Here is a 13,249-nt window from a genome sequence, read left to right as displayed (position 1 = left end):
AGTCCCGGGGTCGGCGGATGATGGCTTGTTGCTTTCACAAGTCCTGGAGGCGTGAAGGCAGAAGGGGAGTTCCGTCTAACGGTGTCCTCAGCGCAAGTCTCCGCCTTCTCCCTCGGCCCCTAGACGTCTCATTCCAGTTGCTAACAGGCCGGCTTAGGCCAGGCCACACTCTACCAGCCCAGGCTTCCCTTCCTCTCGGCAACGCCGTCCGCTCCGCACATCTCATTGGCCAGTCTCCCTCCGGCCCATCCATTGGTCCGCTCTCCGCTACTTTACATAGCCTCCTCAAGACCAATCAGCGCGCAGCGCCTACTTAACATGCACCCCGATGGCCACTCAGAGAGCGCGGGGGCTGGGCCACCACGTGCTGTTGCTAAGCTTCGGCTTCTAAATTGTTACTATCGTGGCTGACCTATCGGAAGAGAGATTCAGATCTGTCAACATTCTCTTCCCCAAGCTTAGGGGGTTCGGCTCGCTTCCATTGGTCCCAGTCAGCCCTAGTTCCCGCCCCCAAATCCAAACGGCGGATTCCTATTGGTTGTCCGACACGCCCATTGGTCTTATGTGTCAATTTGAGGGCTGGAGCGAGAGGGTGGTGTATAGGCGACTTGGAAGTAGGCTGGAGTGTGTGAACTCGGTGCAGTTGGGCGCTCGGGGGTCTGCTCTATAGGCAGGGAGAGGAGCCAGAGCCAGGGTGGGGGGGCTGGGTGTTTGCCGTCTGGTTTCTCAGGGGGGGGTGGGAGGGGGGGGGGACTGGTGTGAGTGACAGAGCACCAAAAGTATGGAGTGGAACTCTCTGTTACTCCTCCTGGAAGCAGCCGAGTACTTGGAGAGAAGAGACCGAGGTATTCCCAGAGTTGACTCTTTTCCAGAGCCCCCCCTCCTTTCCTTTCCGCTCCCCTCTCTCTTTGTTGTACGCTGCTCCCCCCACCCCACCTCGAAGGACGCCCTTTCCGCCCCCCTCTTCCCCACCAGGAGCCCCGGCTCCCCCCGGTTCCCCACTGGTTCCGAGGCGCACGAATCCTACCTGAGGTTTAAGGGGCCTGGGGGAGGTGGGGGAAGATACTTTGTTGCAAAACCAACCAACCAGACAAACCAAAAAGGCAACCGAAAGGAAAACTGGAGCTTCTAGAATGTGGAAGTGCCTCGGCCCGAGAGAGGCAACAACCTCTCTGGAAAAAACAGCCTCCCTGCCTGGGTCCCCGTGTCACGTCTCGGTGTGTCTCTCTCCCGTGTCTTATCTCTAGATTTCCTCCCTGCCTCTAGGTCTCCCCATGTCTCTGTCGCTGCCCGGCGCTGGGGGGAGGGAGGGGCGCTCGGTGACTGTGGCCGTGGCATTGACTTCCCTTGTCTATTACGGTGTCTGGCTGTTACTGTTAAGAGCGTGTTATTTGCCTCCTGCCTGCCCCCTCCCCCACCCAGGGCCGGGCCGCCCCGTTCCGAGGCTCCATGGCAGGTTCCCCACTACCCTACGAAAGACAGAGTTCAGGAGGGTCGGGACGTGTTTTATCGCCTCCAACACCATCTGCAGAGGCCCCCATGCCCGGGGAGGAAATCTCTTGTTTTGGGGGGAGGGGGCAGAAATGTCTTGGGATTTATTTATAAAAATCTGGGCTCAGTTGCCCTGATCTGGCCTGTCAGCCAAATTCCAAGGCCAGAGAAGGATCTGGGATAGGAAGGGTGGGGTGGGGAGAATGGGGGCAGAGGGGACCGCGCCCCAGCGCCCCCCACCCCACCCCGGCCATAACGCGTGTGACTTTGTCCCCAGAAGCCGAACACGGCTACGCGTCTGTGCTGCCCTTCGACAGCGAATATTCCAGGAAAAAAACAAAGACGGCCGCCCTGGCCAGGAAATCTCAGAATAACAGGTAAAAAAAAAATTGTCGACCCCCCCCCCCCCCCCCCCCCCGCGCAACCCGTGTGGACCGGGTTCCTCTCTTCTTCCCACCCCCACACACCACCAGGTGTTCAGACCTCTGCCGTCAGGACCCGCCTGGCTGGAATTGGGAGTCAGAGAAACTGAGCCCTTCCCTCCACCCCCCAGCCTCTTCCTACCCCTCTCGGGGACCTGGCCCCAACCCCAGATCCCGTCGCCATTTTTCCCCTGGCCTGGGTTGGGCTCGGCTCTGTTTTGATCTCGCACATAAACACTGCCACGCGTACAGCCTCTGCCTTGGCGCTGCCCGCCCGGCTCAATAACCCAGCAGCCTGCCGAAGCAGAGCCCCCTCTCCAGTTTATCACCCCCCACCCCCACCTCTCCCGCAGCAGCAGTGTCTGTCTGTCCGTCTGCCCAGGGACGGATGTCACCCCACCCCACCCTTCCTAGCGCCGGGGCTGGTGGGAGGGGGAGGTCTGGGCTTTGGTTGCTTGGGACACTTCTCCCCCCCAAACTTCTTAGTTTTGTTTTTAAGGCAGGAAGAGTCATGTGAAAGCCCAACCCCCAAGGCTCTCGAGCACGGGGACTTTAAAAAAACAGCCACTAGCGCACACTTGTAATTCCCTCCCCTGCTCCCAAGGGTCTGGAGAGAAATGTTCTTCCCACCTCCCTTTGTACCCGCAGCCCGGCTCAGCACAGTGCCTGGCACGTAGAGAGCGCTCCAAGGAGTGGTCTGGTGACTGAGGGCCTCTCCCCCAAGGAGCACAGGGGCCAGGGGGATCGAGGCTGGCTCTTCAGCCACCCGTCCAGTCCCGGCCTTGGGAGCCTGGGCAAGCCGAGATTCCGAGCCGGGAGCAAGGACTCGGCCAGGGTCATGCAAGTTTGGGACATGTGCCGGTCGGGAGAGCCCGCGGCCCAGCTTCTCCCCCCTCCCCCCAGCTTGCTGCCCGCCCCGAGGGGGAAGCTCACATCTGGGCAGTGGTTTCTCAGAGTTCCTGCCCGTAAGCAGCCCCCAGCCCACCCCCTGATTTTAATTGGAAAGAGGCTCCTGCTGAGGGAGGGGGAGAACTGGGCGCTCCTCCCGCCCACCCCCCACCGGCTCAGGCCGACTCGCTCGAGGATCGCTGGGGCTAGGCACTGGCTGAGGCTCCCTGGGCCCAAGCTTTGTTTGCCTAAGCAGACCGTGCTCAGAGAGCGCTGTGTACGTGCCGAAGATTCTCTTAAAGGGGCCGCGCCTTGTTACGTGGTAACTCCTCCGGGCCTTTCTCCTCCTCCACCTCCAGCTGCCAAATAACGGGCCTCAGCCCTTTCTCCCTGCTGCCCCAGCCGGGCGCCGCTCTCCTTTTCCTCCCTAAAGAAGGGGGAGAGGGGCCGGCCACCAGCAGCGCCGTTCTGGCCCCAGGAGAGGGCCTGGCGGAGCAGACCCGCGCCCCCTGCCCTCTCGCCGCTGAACTTGCCTCAGCTGGAGCGCCCATCTGGGCGCTGATTCAGGCCTACTGTGTGTCTGGCCATTGTGCTAGGCCCACCTGGGCCTGCCAGGACAAGCCATGGCCGCCGCCTCCGCAGGTTATGGGAGCTCCTGCAGGCGAAAATAGCCCTAATGAGGCAGCCTTGGAAGGGAAGGCTGGCTTCTGGGGGAGGGGGGACAGGCACGCCCCCCCCCCCCATTAAGCCGGGAGACAGTCTGAGGGTTTCCTGAGGCCTCCGAGGCCGGCTTGTGGGGCACTGGCCCGGCACTGGCCTCTCTGGGCCTCAGTTTCCTCATCTGCATAGCGAGAATCAGGGACTAGGAGCTCTCTCAGTCTAACCTTAAACCCCGCGGGCTTCTCTGAAAGCAGGGCCCCAGCCTGGGGCTTTTCTGTTCTGGGGATCCCGAGGGAAGGCTAGCTTTGGGTAAACCCTACTAGTGATAGGACCTTGGGCAAGTCACTTGATCTCTTTGCCCGGGCCTCTTCCACTCTAAAATGGGGGTCCCATCCTTGTCCTTCCCGCCTCTCAGGGTTGCTTCAAAGAACAGATAAGCTCGTGGGGGGGCTGTGGGAATGCCCGCCCCCTCCTTATGGCTCGGGCCCTCGGGAAGCTGAGGCCTGGGCCCTGGGGGTCCCTGCGGGCTTTCTCTCTCCCTGGGGCTCTGCTTCGCCGGGCGCCGGGCTCCTTCCTCCCAGGGCTCCAGATTTTCTGCCAGGCTCAGCGTTTCCGTCCCAGGCTCTTCTCGGGTGGTCAGACGTTTTTTAAAGCACAACAATAACAAACAACTGCAGTCCTGCTTGGATTCCGTGAGTCTTCTCGGCGTCTCCTCCCGGCGCAGGGTCTCTGCGGTGGCTGGGGCTCCCCGGGGACCAGGGTTCCCACATGCGAAAAGCCACAGATGATTCATAGCGAGATCTTCATCAGTACACAAACACTGTGCCTGGGAAGGAAACCTGCCAAGACTCAGTGGCCCAGAGGAGGCCGGCGGCCCGGGGATCTCCAAGCACCCTCTCTCCCAGTGACGAGCCGGCTCCGAGCCAGGAGACCTAGATTCGAGTCCCGGCTTCTGCCCGCGCCATCTGGGCTCTCACGTTCCTGAGGGTGCTTCCTGCGTGGCCATTCGAGGCCCTAAAGGTCTTTCCCGCTCTCGGCTCTGGGAATTGGGTTCAGTTTTTACCCCGGGACGTAGGAAGGGGTTTGCTGTTCTGTCCTGGGCCAGGTCAGGCCCCTCCATCCCAGCTTCTTCATCTTTCTCGTTCATAAGAGCAAAGCTTGGGAACCCCCGAAGGTGAGACCCCTGAGGCCTCTCTCAATGGCGTCCCACGGAGGAAGCTGGGATGGCAGCTCCAGCCCCAAATTACAGAGGAGGAACCTGCGTCTCCGTGAAGAGATTTTGCTTTCAGTGGTCCATCTGGAGCAGGAACGGAGGCCGAGACCTCGGCGTCTGGTGTCTCTCCCGTCCCTCTGGGCAGGAGCCTGCTTGCTGGCGCTGCGCCCAGGCTAGGCTGGCGAGGAAGAGGTGCCCGAGTGGCGGCTTCCTTGTGGGGCCGGCTCTGGGGTCTCTGGGACTCTCCTGCCCAGAGAGCCTGCGGGAAGAGGACTGAGGCAGTTTGACTGGGGACAGCACGCTGCCTGCCTTTCCTCTCCAGAGGCTCGTCTGCCTGTCCCTGCGCTCAGATGGGGGAGACGCGGGCAGCAGAGGCAGCAGGCCCAGGACGCGCCCCGCGGTCATCAGCGCTGCACGTGCTCCTGCGGGCTGGCCAGGAAAGGCTTCCCGAGCCGGGCCCGAGCACCGGCCTGCTTGCAGAGAGCTTCAGGCTCGGGGAGGTGCCTGGGACTCCGGGGAAACCGAGGAGAGGGAGTGGGGGAGAGGCAGCCTTTGTGGGCCACTGACTGGCCGGGGGGCCCCAGGCGCGTCAGTCCACCTGGCTGCCTGGTTTTCTCTTCTGTAACATGGGGATCATGCTAGCACGTCTCCCCCAGGGCTGGCAGGGCCGCCCGCGCTCCTTGTCAGGGGTCTGCACGACCCCAGGCAGGGGCACCTTCCAGGGGTAAGAAAGGAGATGAAAGAAGGCGAGGCCCAGGGCCTCTACTTGGTCACAGACTGGGAAGGCTGAGCAGGTAGGCGAGGCTGAATGGACCGGCCTCGGAGGGCCAGCTGATGCCACGTTTCCCGAAGGCTTTTGGCTAGAGAAGGCCTTGGTGGCGCGAGGAGCGGCCTCTGGGAGTTCAGTGCCAGGGGGCTTAGACAGGGAGGAAGACTAAGGAGAGGCCCCCCGTGGGGAGGCCGGGTCAGTTGGGCAGAGGAGCTCTAAGGCCCCTTCAACCCTGAGGACCTTCAATCCTTAGGAAGGGAGGGAGGTTCCGAGGGTTAGTCCCAGGGCCTGGGTTCGAGGCTGCCTCTGAGGCTTGATTTAAAAACATTTAGCCATGAAACCAGGTGAGAGTAAGAAAGAGATAGCTCCATGGCTTGGAACCCAGTCTATACTGCCTGCCTTAATGATATCATAGTAGCATGTCAGGTATATTATTTAGGATAAATTAAAAAGGAGAAATACAGAAGGCAGGCAGACTAGCTACTGTAGAGGAATACCTAGGATTTGGATCAACTAAGATAGATAGTCAAGAGACTCGAGCTAGAGGCTGGTTTTTGTCACTTACTAACGGTGTGACCTTGGACGAGTCACTTCCCCCCAGGGTGGGAGCAGGGGATTTCTGTGTGTATTGTTGAAGAGCATCTCGGTGATGTCTCAGACGCAGACAGAGGAGCTCAGAGAGCTTCTTAGTTCAGCCCTTTCATTTTCCAGAAAAGGAAACTGAAGCCCACACGAGGGAGTGATTTGCCCAAAGACACGTGGGTAGGAAGCGGTGAATGAAGGCTTTGGAATGAGACTGCAAATCCAACCCGTCCCATCTCTCGCAGTGCTTCCCTGGCAGTGCCCTGAACCCCCCGGCCTCGGTGTCCCCGGCTGTAAAACGGGGTGTATCGCCCACCCGGAGGCGCTACTCTGACGATGGGGCTCTGAAAGCATCCTAGAAAGAGACCGGAGTTGTGCCTGTTGGTTCAGGCGGGGGAGGGCAAGCAGGCAGGCGAGGCTGGACCCCAGTGGGGAGTAGAGCGAGTCGCTTCTCAAGACGCTGCCGCCGAGTGAGTTGTGATAAGGCGCTGCTTCTGCAGCGGGTAGATAACTCCAGTGGTCAGTCCTGCTTCCGGACCCACGTCACCGTGGCTGGCCCTCCTCCCCCTCCTTTAGGCTTCGCTTTTCAGCAAAGGCCTGGAGGGAAGGCCCAGAGGACGCCCGGCCTAGCCGCTGAGCCACCCCGATGCCGCCCACAATGTCCGCCCGGACGTTGTGGACCCGGAAACAGGCCCCGAGAAAGAGGAGGGACTTTGCCAAGGTCTCCTGGGTGGGACTCCAGCCATTCTCCTTCCGAGCCCACGTGCCTGCACCATGGCTTGGAGCCCCGAAGCCCCTTCAGGGATGAGGCAGGGCAGCGGGCTTGCCGCCCAGGGCACGGGTTCGAAGCCCTGGCCCGGCCTGCGAGGCCCTTCCTCCCTCGGCCCCCTGCCCTCAGCCCGACCTGGCCGGTTCTGGGGCCCCCGGAAGGCAGCATCCTGCGGAGGAAGCCTTTGTGGAGACGTGCCTACTGCGTGCTAAGCTGGCTTCCCACGGACACGCCGGCCCTGCAGAGAGCCGTGGGCCTACCCCCATGATCCTGCTCCAGCTCCCCCTTTGGGCCTCAGTTTCCCTCTGTGTGAAGAGCTCCGTGATCCATCCCTTCCAGCTCTCTTCAAATAGTGCTGCCTCCTTTTCCATCATACTTCTTCAGGAAGGAGAAACGGTCTGGGATAGGAACAGGCTTGGCTGGGGGCCTGTGCGTGCCCAGGGAGGTGTCGGATTCCCCAGCCTTAGGATGGAGCTGTTTAGGCAGGGAAATCAGATGAAAATTGCCGCCGCCGTTGTCCCATCATGACCCTCTCATTTCCTGTTGACCCCCTGAAGTTCTTCCTCGCCTTCAGCACGCAGCGCCAGCGTCGCCTCCTCCAGGAAGCTTTCCTGACCCCCTCCGCCCCAGGAGCCTCCCAATACTTTTGGTGTGGCCCATGCTTGGTGTGCGGCTTCTTGGCAGCCGTTCCTCCCTCCCTCCTGAGGCTAGGCGGGGGCCACCCTGGGCCTGCAGCCTGGGAGCCGGGGAGTACACGGGCTGTGGCCCTTGTTGGACAGAGGCCGCTTTCCACCCGCTCAGTCAATGCTCATGGCTCACACGTCCTGCGGGAGGCGGAGCCTGTTCTTTGCTGCAGCGGCTCTCGATGCTTTAATTGAGACGTCTTTAATTTTCACGTCCCTTATTTACAGACATTCCCCTCCCACCCCGCCAGCCTCCTTTGTGCCCAAACAGGGACGAACAAGGACTCAAAAAGAAAGCCCGGCTCGCTGACGCCCCTAGGACTCCGAGCCTGCCAGGCGTCTCCCCAGGGACCCTGCGAGGTGGGCACGGCTAGCAAGCGAGACCTCAGGTCTCTCCTGCCTGCCGGCACAGGCAGCCCTCCGCCCCTGCAGCTGGCCACCCTTCCGCTGGGAGAGGAGGGCTCGGGGGCTTTCTTTCTTTTTTTTTAATTGAAAAGTTTTATTGAATCCGTTCGTTTAGAATGTTTTTCCATGGTTACAAGCTGCATGGTCTTCCCCCCCCCCGCCGGCACACAGTTCTGCTGGGTTGTACACGTGTCATGGATCGAGACCCGTGTCCGTCTGACCGTCGCACCACGTGACCTGTGAGAGGCTACGCCCCCTCTCCCCAAACATGGATGCTGCGTTTGGCTGACCTCGGCTAGCCGTGGTCGCCTTTGGAAGGGCCTGCCCAGGGAGCGGCCCGAGGTGGCCGGGATTGGGGCAGCAGAGCGGGGCTGGATGAGGGAAAGTGGACATGAGAGCGGGCACCCCCTCTCCGTCCTCAGAGAAGAGGCCGCCGCTGGCTCCCAGCACCTGAGCCTGGAGGACGACTCCAGGAAAATGGAGACGGGAAATTCCTGCGGATTGGCCCTCGTTCAGAAGGCTTCCTGGAGGAAGCGGGGTCTGAGTGGGTCCCTGAAGGCCAGAACAATCTTGGAAAGGAGGCATGTCAGGCAGGAGAACGGCAAAAGAACTGTGTCGGATGGAGCCCAGGTGCTTGAGGACCAGAGGAGCCCGCAGGGGTTGGGGGTGTACCCCGGCCGGAGGAGAGCCCGGTGAAGGGCCCTGCGTGGTAGGCCCGGGAGCTGGTTTTTGCCATCAGGAGCCAGGATGGTAGCGAGCATGGATTAGGCATCCGTTGTATAGGGGGTGCTGCTCCCGGCCTCAAGGAGTCCCTTTCATGGAGGATCAGACAGACATGCTCAGACCTTGTTCTTGTGAGTCCTGTGAGAGAAGGAAGCGTTGGCCGAGGCCCCCTCGGGTCAGGGCCTGGAAAGGGGAGCGGAGGTGGCCGCCCCTCCCTGGGGCCGTGCCAGAGGGGCTCCGAGTCCCACCTGGACGAGGGATTATTCCTCTTATGATAGCTGAGTCGATGGTCTTTCCATCTCACATCGCACTTGGAAGTTTTTCAGTCAACAAGCCTGTTCTCTGCAGAGCCCGGAGTACAGAGAGCCTCTCGGAGAAGGTGCCTTCCTAGGCTCCTGGCCCCAGAACTTAGAAGGGCCCTTCAGGCCATCGTCCTAACCCTGTCATTTTACAGAAGAGGAAACTGACACCCTGTGCCTAAGGTCACAGGGAGGACGGAACAGTCAGCATTCGAACTCGCCTCTTTTGACCCGAATGCTGATTTCTTTTGACTCACCTTGATCCATCCGGGAGGGAGAAGAGTATAAGCATCTTTTGGTAGATGGGGAGGCCGCATCCTGCCCAAGACGCAGCCCTGGGGGGAGGACACCAAGGCTCCGGGAGCTTGGCCACGTGGCGCGGGTGGGATGCCAAGCTGGGTTCAGGATCCCTGCCTGCCAGCGTGAAAGCTGACTTCCGTAGGGAAGTGGGAGCTGGACGGTTTGTGGCAGCTCCGCTCTGCCCCCTCGGGGGCACCCGGGCCTTCTCCCAGGCCCCCCCCCAGACGCACGGTGGGTTTGTTGAGGGTTCTCCACGGAGCAGGGGACTTACTTCTCCCTTCTGTTTGTTTTTCTCTGGACAGGTCTTCACACAACGAGCTAGAAAAGCATAGGTAAGTGCCCCAGCGTTATTTGTTTAACTGTGCTCTGGAATGGCTTTCCTCTCCCCAGATTTCTCTCTGTCCGTCTGTCCCGATGTAGGCTCGCGGGGCCTTCCATCCCGCCTCTGGGCTAGCCTGGCTCTGGAGGAGGCCGTCCTGTCAGGTTTCTCCTTCTGCCCAGCCCTCCCCCAGCGGCTGCTGCCTTTTTTTAAGGCTGTGTCTGTGTACGTGTTTGTAGGGAAGTCGGGCTTTTTCGGAGGGGGAAGGCGGTGGGAAAGTGACTGCTTCCATCGGAGAGAAGAGGGGCCCGGGGCTCTGGGCTGGGCTGGTGGGCTCCCCAGGGTTTGAGAGGGCGGAGTCTGGAGATCCCGGGGTGCCAGGGCGAGAGGGCCCTTGTGCCGCGAGGAGAGGGGCTGGGCTCCCGGACTTGCTGAGACTGCCAGGTCCTAGCCACCCAGAAAGGCTGCAGGCAGGCAGGCAGGAGCCAGAGATCTGTGAAGCGGCCACTGTGAGTCAGGCGTGTGCTGGGAGCTGGGGTGCCACGAGAGACGTGTGCTGGGAGCTGGGGTGCCACGAGAGACGTGTGCTGAGAGCTGGGGTGCCACGATAGACGTGTGCTGGGAGCTGGGGTGCCACGAGAGACGTGTGCTGGGAGCTGGGGTGCCACGATAGACGTGTGCTGGGAGCTGGGGTGCCACGATAGACGTGTGCTGGGAGCTGGGGTGCCACGAGAGACTGTGCTGAGAGCTGGGGTGCCACGATAGACGTGTGCTGGGAGCTGGGGTGCCACGAGAGACTGTGCTGAGAGCTGGGGTGCCACGATAGACGTGTGCTGGGAGCTGGGGTGCCACGAGAGACGTGTGCTGGGAGCTGGGGTGCCACGAGAGACTGTGCTGAGAGCTGGGGTGCCACGATAGATGTGTGCTGGGAGCTGGGGTGCCACGATAGACGTGTGCTGGGAGCTGGGGTGCCACGAGAGACGTGTGCTGGGAGCTGGGGTGCCACGAGAGACGTGTGCTGGGAGCTGGGGTGCCACGAGAGACGTGTGCTGGGAGCTGGGGTGCCACGATAGACTGTGCTGGGAGCTGGGGTGCCACGAGAGACGTGCAGGGCTCCTGCCCTCTAGTAGCTTCCCTTCTTCTGGATCCATCCAAGATGGGGTTTGTTGGATTTGAGCATGTCAGTGGTTTCATCAGCAGAGGAAGCCTTTCTAGGAGGAACTTCATCTGGAGGAGAGCCCTTGGTGAGTTAGAGCTCTAAAGAAGGGCCTGGGTGAACTGAGAAAGTTCCAGGTTTGCTTAGGGTTACCAGGCTGGTAGATGAGGGAGGTGGGACTTGAACTCAGATCTTTCTGCCTCTCACCTGCAATTTCGTATACGCCATATAGGGCAAAGGACAAACGGACAAGGCAGTTTTGGAAGGCAGACCCCCTCAGCTAGTGCAATCCAGAAAGGCCTTTCATAAGAAGGAAGGGATGCCAAGAGACAGTGGTGGCCACAAATGGCCAGGGGCTATGACGAGAACTCTGGCTGCAGCCCTACTAGGGAGGATCAATGCAAGTTTTGTTATCTCCATTTCACAGGGGAAGAGATGGAGTCCCAGAGAATTTAAATACCTTTCCCAGGATTACACAGCCAATGAGTACAGAAGTTGGGATTTGAACCCTAAATTGTACTTATTGCCTACCATCTTGGGGTTTAAAGCGGGGTGGGAACTTGGAGATCATTCCCTTCAGTCTTTCTCCCCACCGTCTTAGAGATGGGAAAAAGGAGGCCCAGACCCCCAGGCTGTAACGGTGCCCAGATCTCTGTTATGCCCCAGCCCCAGACTGTGCCACGTACACTTGTGTGCAAGGTGGACTTATTTGAACAGCAGGTCATGAAACCATCTACTAAGGCTTGGAGGAGAAACTGTTCTATTTTTGACCCACTCGGGAGAAATTGTGACTCTTTGAGGTTTCTTCTCCATAACCCCTATGAGATGGGACAAGTATTAACCCTCACTTTTAAACGAGGAAAGAGGCTCAGAAGTTTAATCGAAAAGTTAAATGACTTGCCCGAGATTACCTAGAAGGGGCCACAGAGCCAGCCCCCAAACTCCATTTTTGGACTTCTTCAGCTTTTCATTGATTCTTGATTGGGGGGCATCGATGTCCACCAGTCACTTGTTAGCACCCAGGACAGAAAAGCCTGCTAGGGATGTGGGCCGATCGGAGTGTGCCCACCACCTCCCTTGTCTTGCCCAAGGTTGCGTTAGCCTTTTTGCCTGCCTCAGTCCATTGCACTTGAGAGGCACTCAAAAGCCCACATCCTTTGAAAGCACGCGGCTTTATTCTCATAAAGCTGGTTTTTTGGAACCCGTGTAAGACTTCCCATTGCTTCCTGTTACTTAGTGGATTTCGCTCTTTTTGAATCCTGACTATGGCGTGGCGGGCGTTGTTGGCCCGTCCTCAGAGCTTGATGGCCCCTGGCTTCTTCCGTCTCCAGTAGCACCACAGCAGTCACAGATCTCTGGAGCTCTTCACTAAAAACTTCCTTTCAGCCATGGATGGTGACTCGGGAACTGGCCACGGAGCCCCCTGCCAGTGCCCAGACACACTGGCCCACCTCTCCCCACCTGCCTCCAAAAGGAAGGCCTTTGTCAAAAGCTTTGCTCAGGGGCTAAAGTCAAACAGACCCGCCACACTTCTCCTCTGTTGGGCTGGTGACTGGCAGGGAAAGGGAAAGGGAAAGACCCGGCCTGGTGTGGCTTGTGCTCGAGGAAGCTGTACCAGTTCTCTTTTTTGAATCGCCACGTCCATGTCTAGGTATTTCCTCGTGGATCTTTGCTCATAGGTTCTAGAACTTTACCAGAAATCCAAAATCAGACGGAGTGGCCTCCAGTTGGCAGAGTCTACACCCTCTTCCCTCTCTAGTCGTCTTCTTTTCTGAAACCAGAAGAAATCTCTTCATGGTCTCTGAGATTCCTCGCAGCTCCAAGATTCTTTTCTTTGTCCCTCTCCACTGAAAAACGATCTCTCCTTCCCTCTATGGGCTTCCCCTACTCTCCACAGTATTGGACTTGTGTGTGGTCTCCTTCCCCTTTTCCAGAGGGCAGGAGCCATATCCTGTGGATGGGACCCTAGGAACCCCAACTGGAAGGGACCTTAGGCATCCTCTAGTGCCACCCACCCTGTCATTTTACAGATGAAAAGACTGAGGCCCACCATCATGAGGGTGGGGGTAATAGCTGCACATGCAGGTCTTTGGACGCCTCTCCGGGGCCCTGGGTGAAGAAGATGGAGTAGGGAAAGAGCCATGACCGGCGGGGAGACGGTGCTCTTATGGCTGGGCAGAAAAGGGTAGAGTGAGGCTTCCTGGGAGGAAGCTGCAAAGAGTCCCCTATAAGGAGAAATAGGATCCTCCTTAGAGGGATCCCAATGCAGAATGAATGCCTAAGTGGGTAATGACTGCCCCATTGATGGAGGCCTTGAAGTGGAAGCTAGACAATGACTCGTAGAAGATGCCCACTCCGGTACTTGGGCACCTGGGACTTGATCCCTCCCAGGCGCCTTCCCAGGTACTCTGACTCTAAATAGAGCATTGCGCATGATGCAGGTTTTTATAGTGAGCATCCCTCTTGGGCATTTAAACCAAAATCACAGCGTGCCCAGAAACTCTTCCCTAATGGGAGTTTCCCCCCTTTGGGGAGCTCCTGTAGTTCCAAAGTCGGGGGAGGGAGGATGG

General features: G+C 59.3%; 1 protein-coding gene across 3 annotated transcripts in view; it reads left to right on the top strand.

The window, feature by feature from the left end:
- Window positions 1-523: 523 nt before the first annotated feature.
- MXD4 (MAX dimerization protein 4) overlaps window positions 524-13,249 on the top strand; it is a 43,500-nt gene continuing 30,774 nt past the window's right edge. The window contains exons 1-3 of one of the 3 annotated variants that reach the window (XM_001365240.4): window positions 524-845; window positions 1,769-1,868; window positions 9,507-9,536. In XM_001365240.4, the coding sequence (XP_001365277.1) occupies window positions 782-845; window positions 1,769-1,868; window positions 9,507-9,536 (194 nt within the window). In that variant the 5' untranslated portion in view covers window positions 524-781. Of the gene's footprint in view, window positions 846-1,259; window positions 1,453-1,768; window positions 1,869-9,506; window positions 9,537-13,249 lie in introns of those variants that run through there. The other 2 variants (XM_056802327.1, XM_056802326.1) reach the window with 2 other exon arrangements.

The sequence above is a fragment of the Monodelphis domestica genome, chromosome 6 (assembly GCF_027887165.1).
Source record: "Monodelphis domestica isolate mMonDom1 chromosome 6, mMonDom1.pri, whole genome shotgun sequence".
Classification (NCBI taxonomy): Eukaryota; Metazoa; Chordata; class Mammalia; order Didelphimorphia; family Didelphidae; genus Monodelphis; species Monodelphis domestica.
This window is presented reverse-complemented; position numbering and strand designations above follow the sequence as displayed.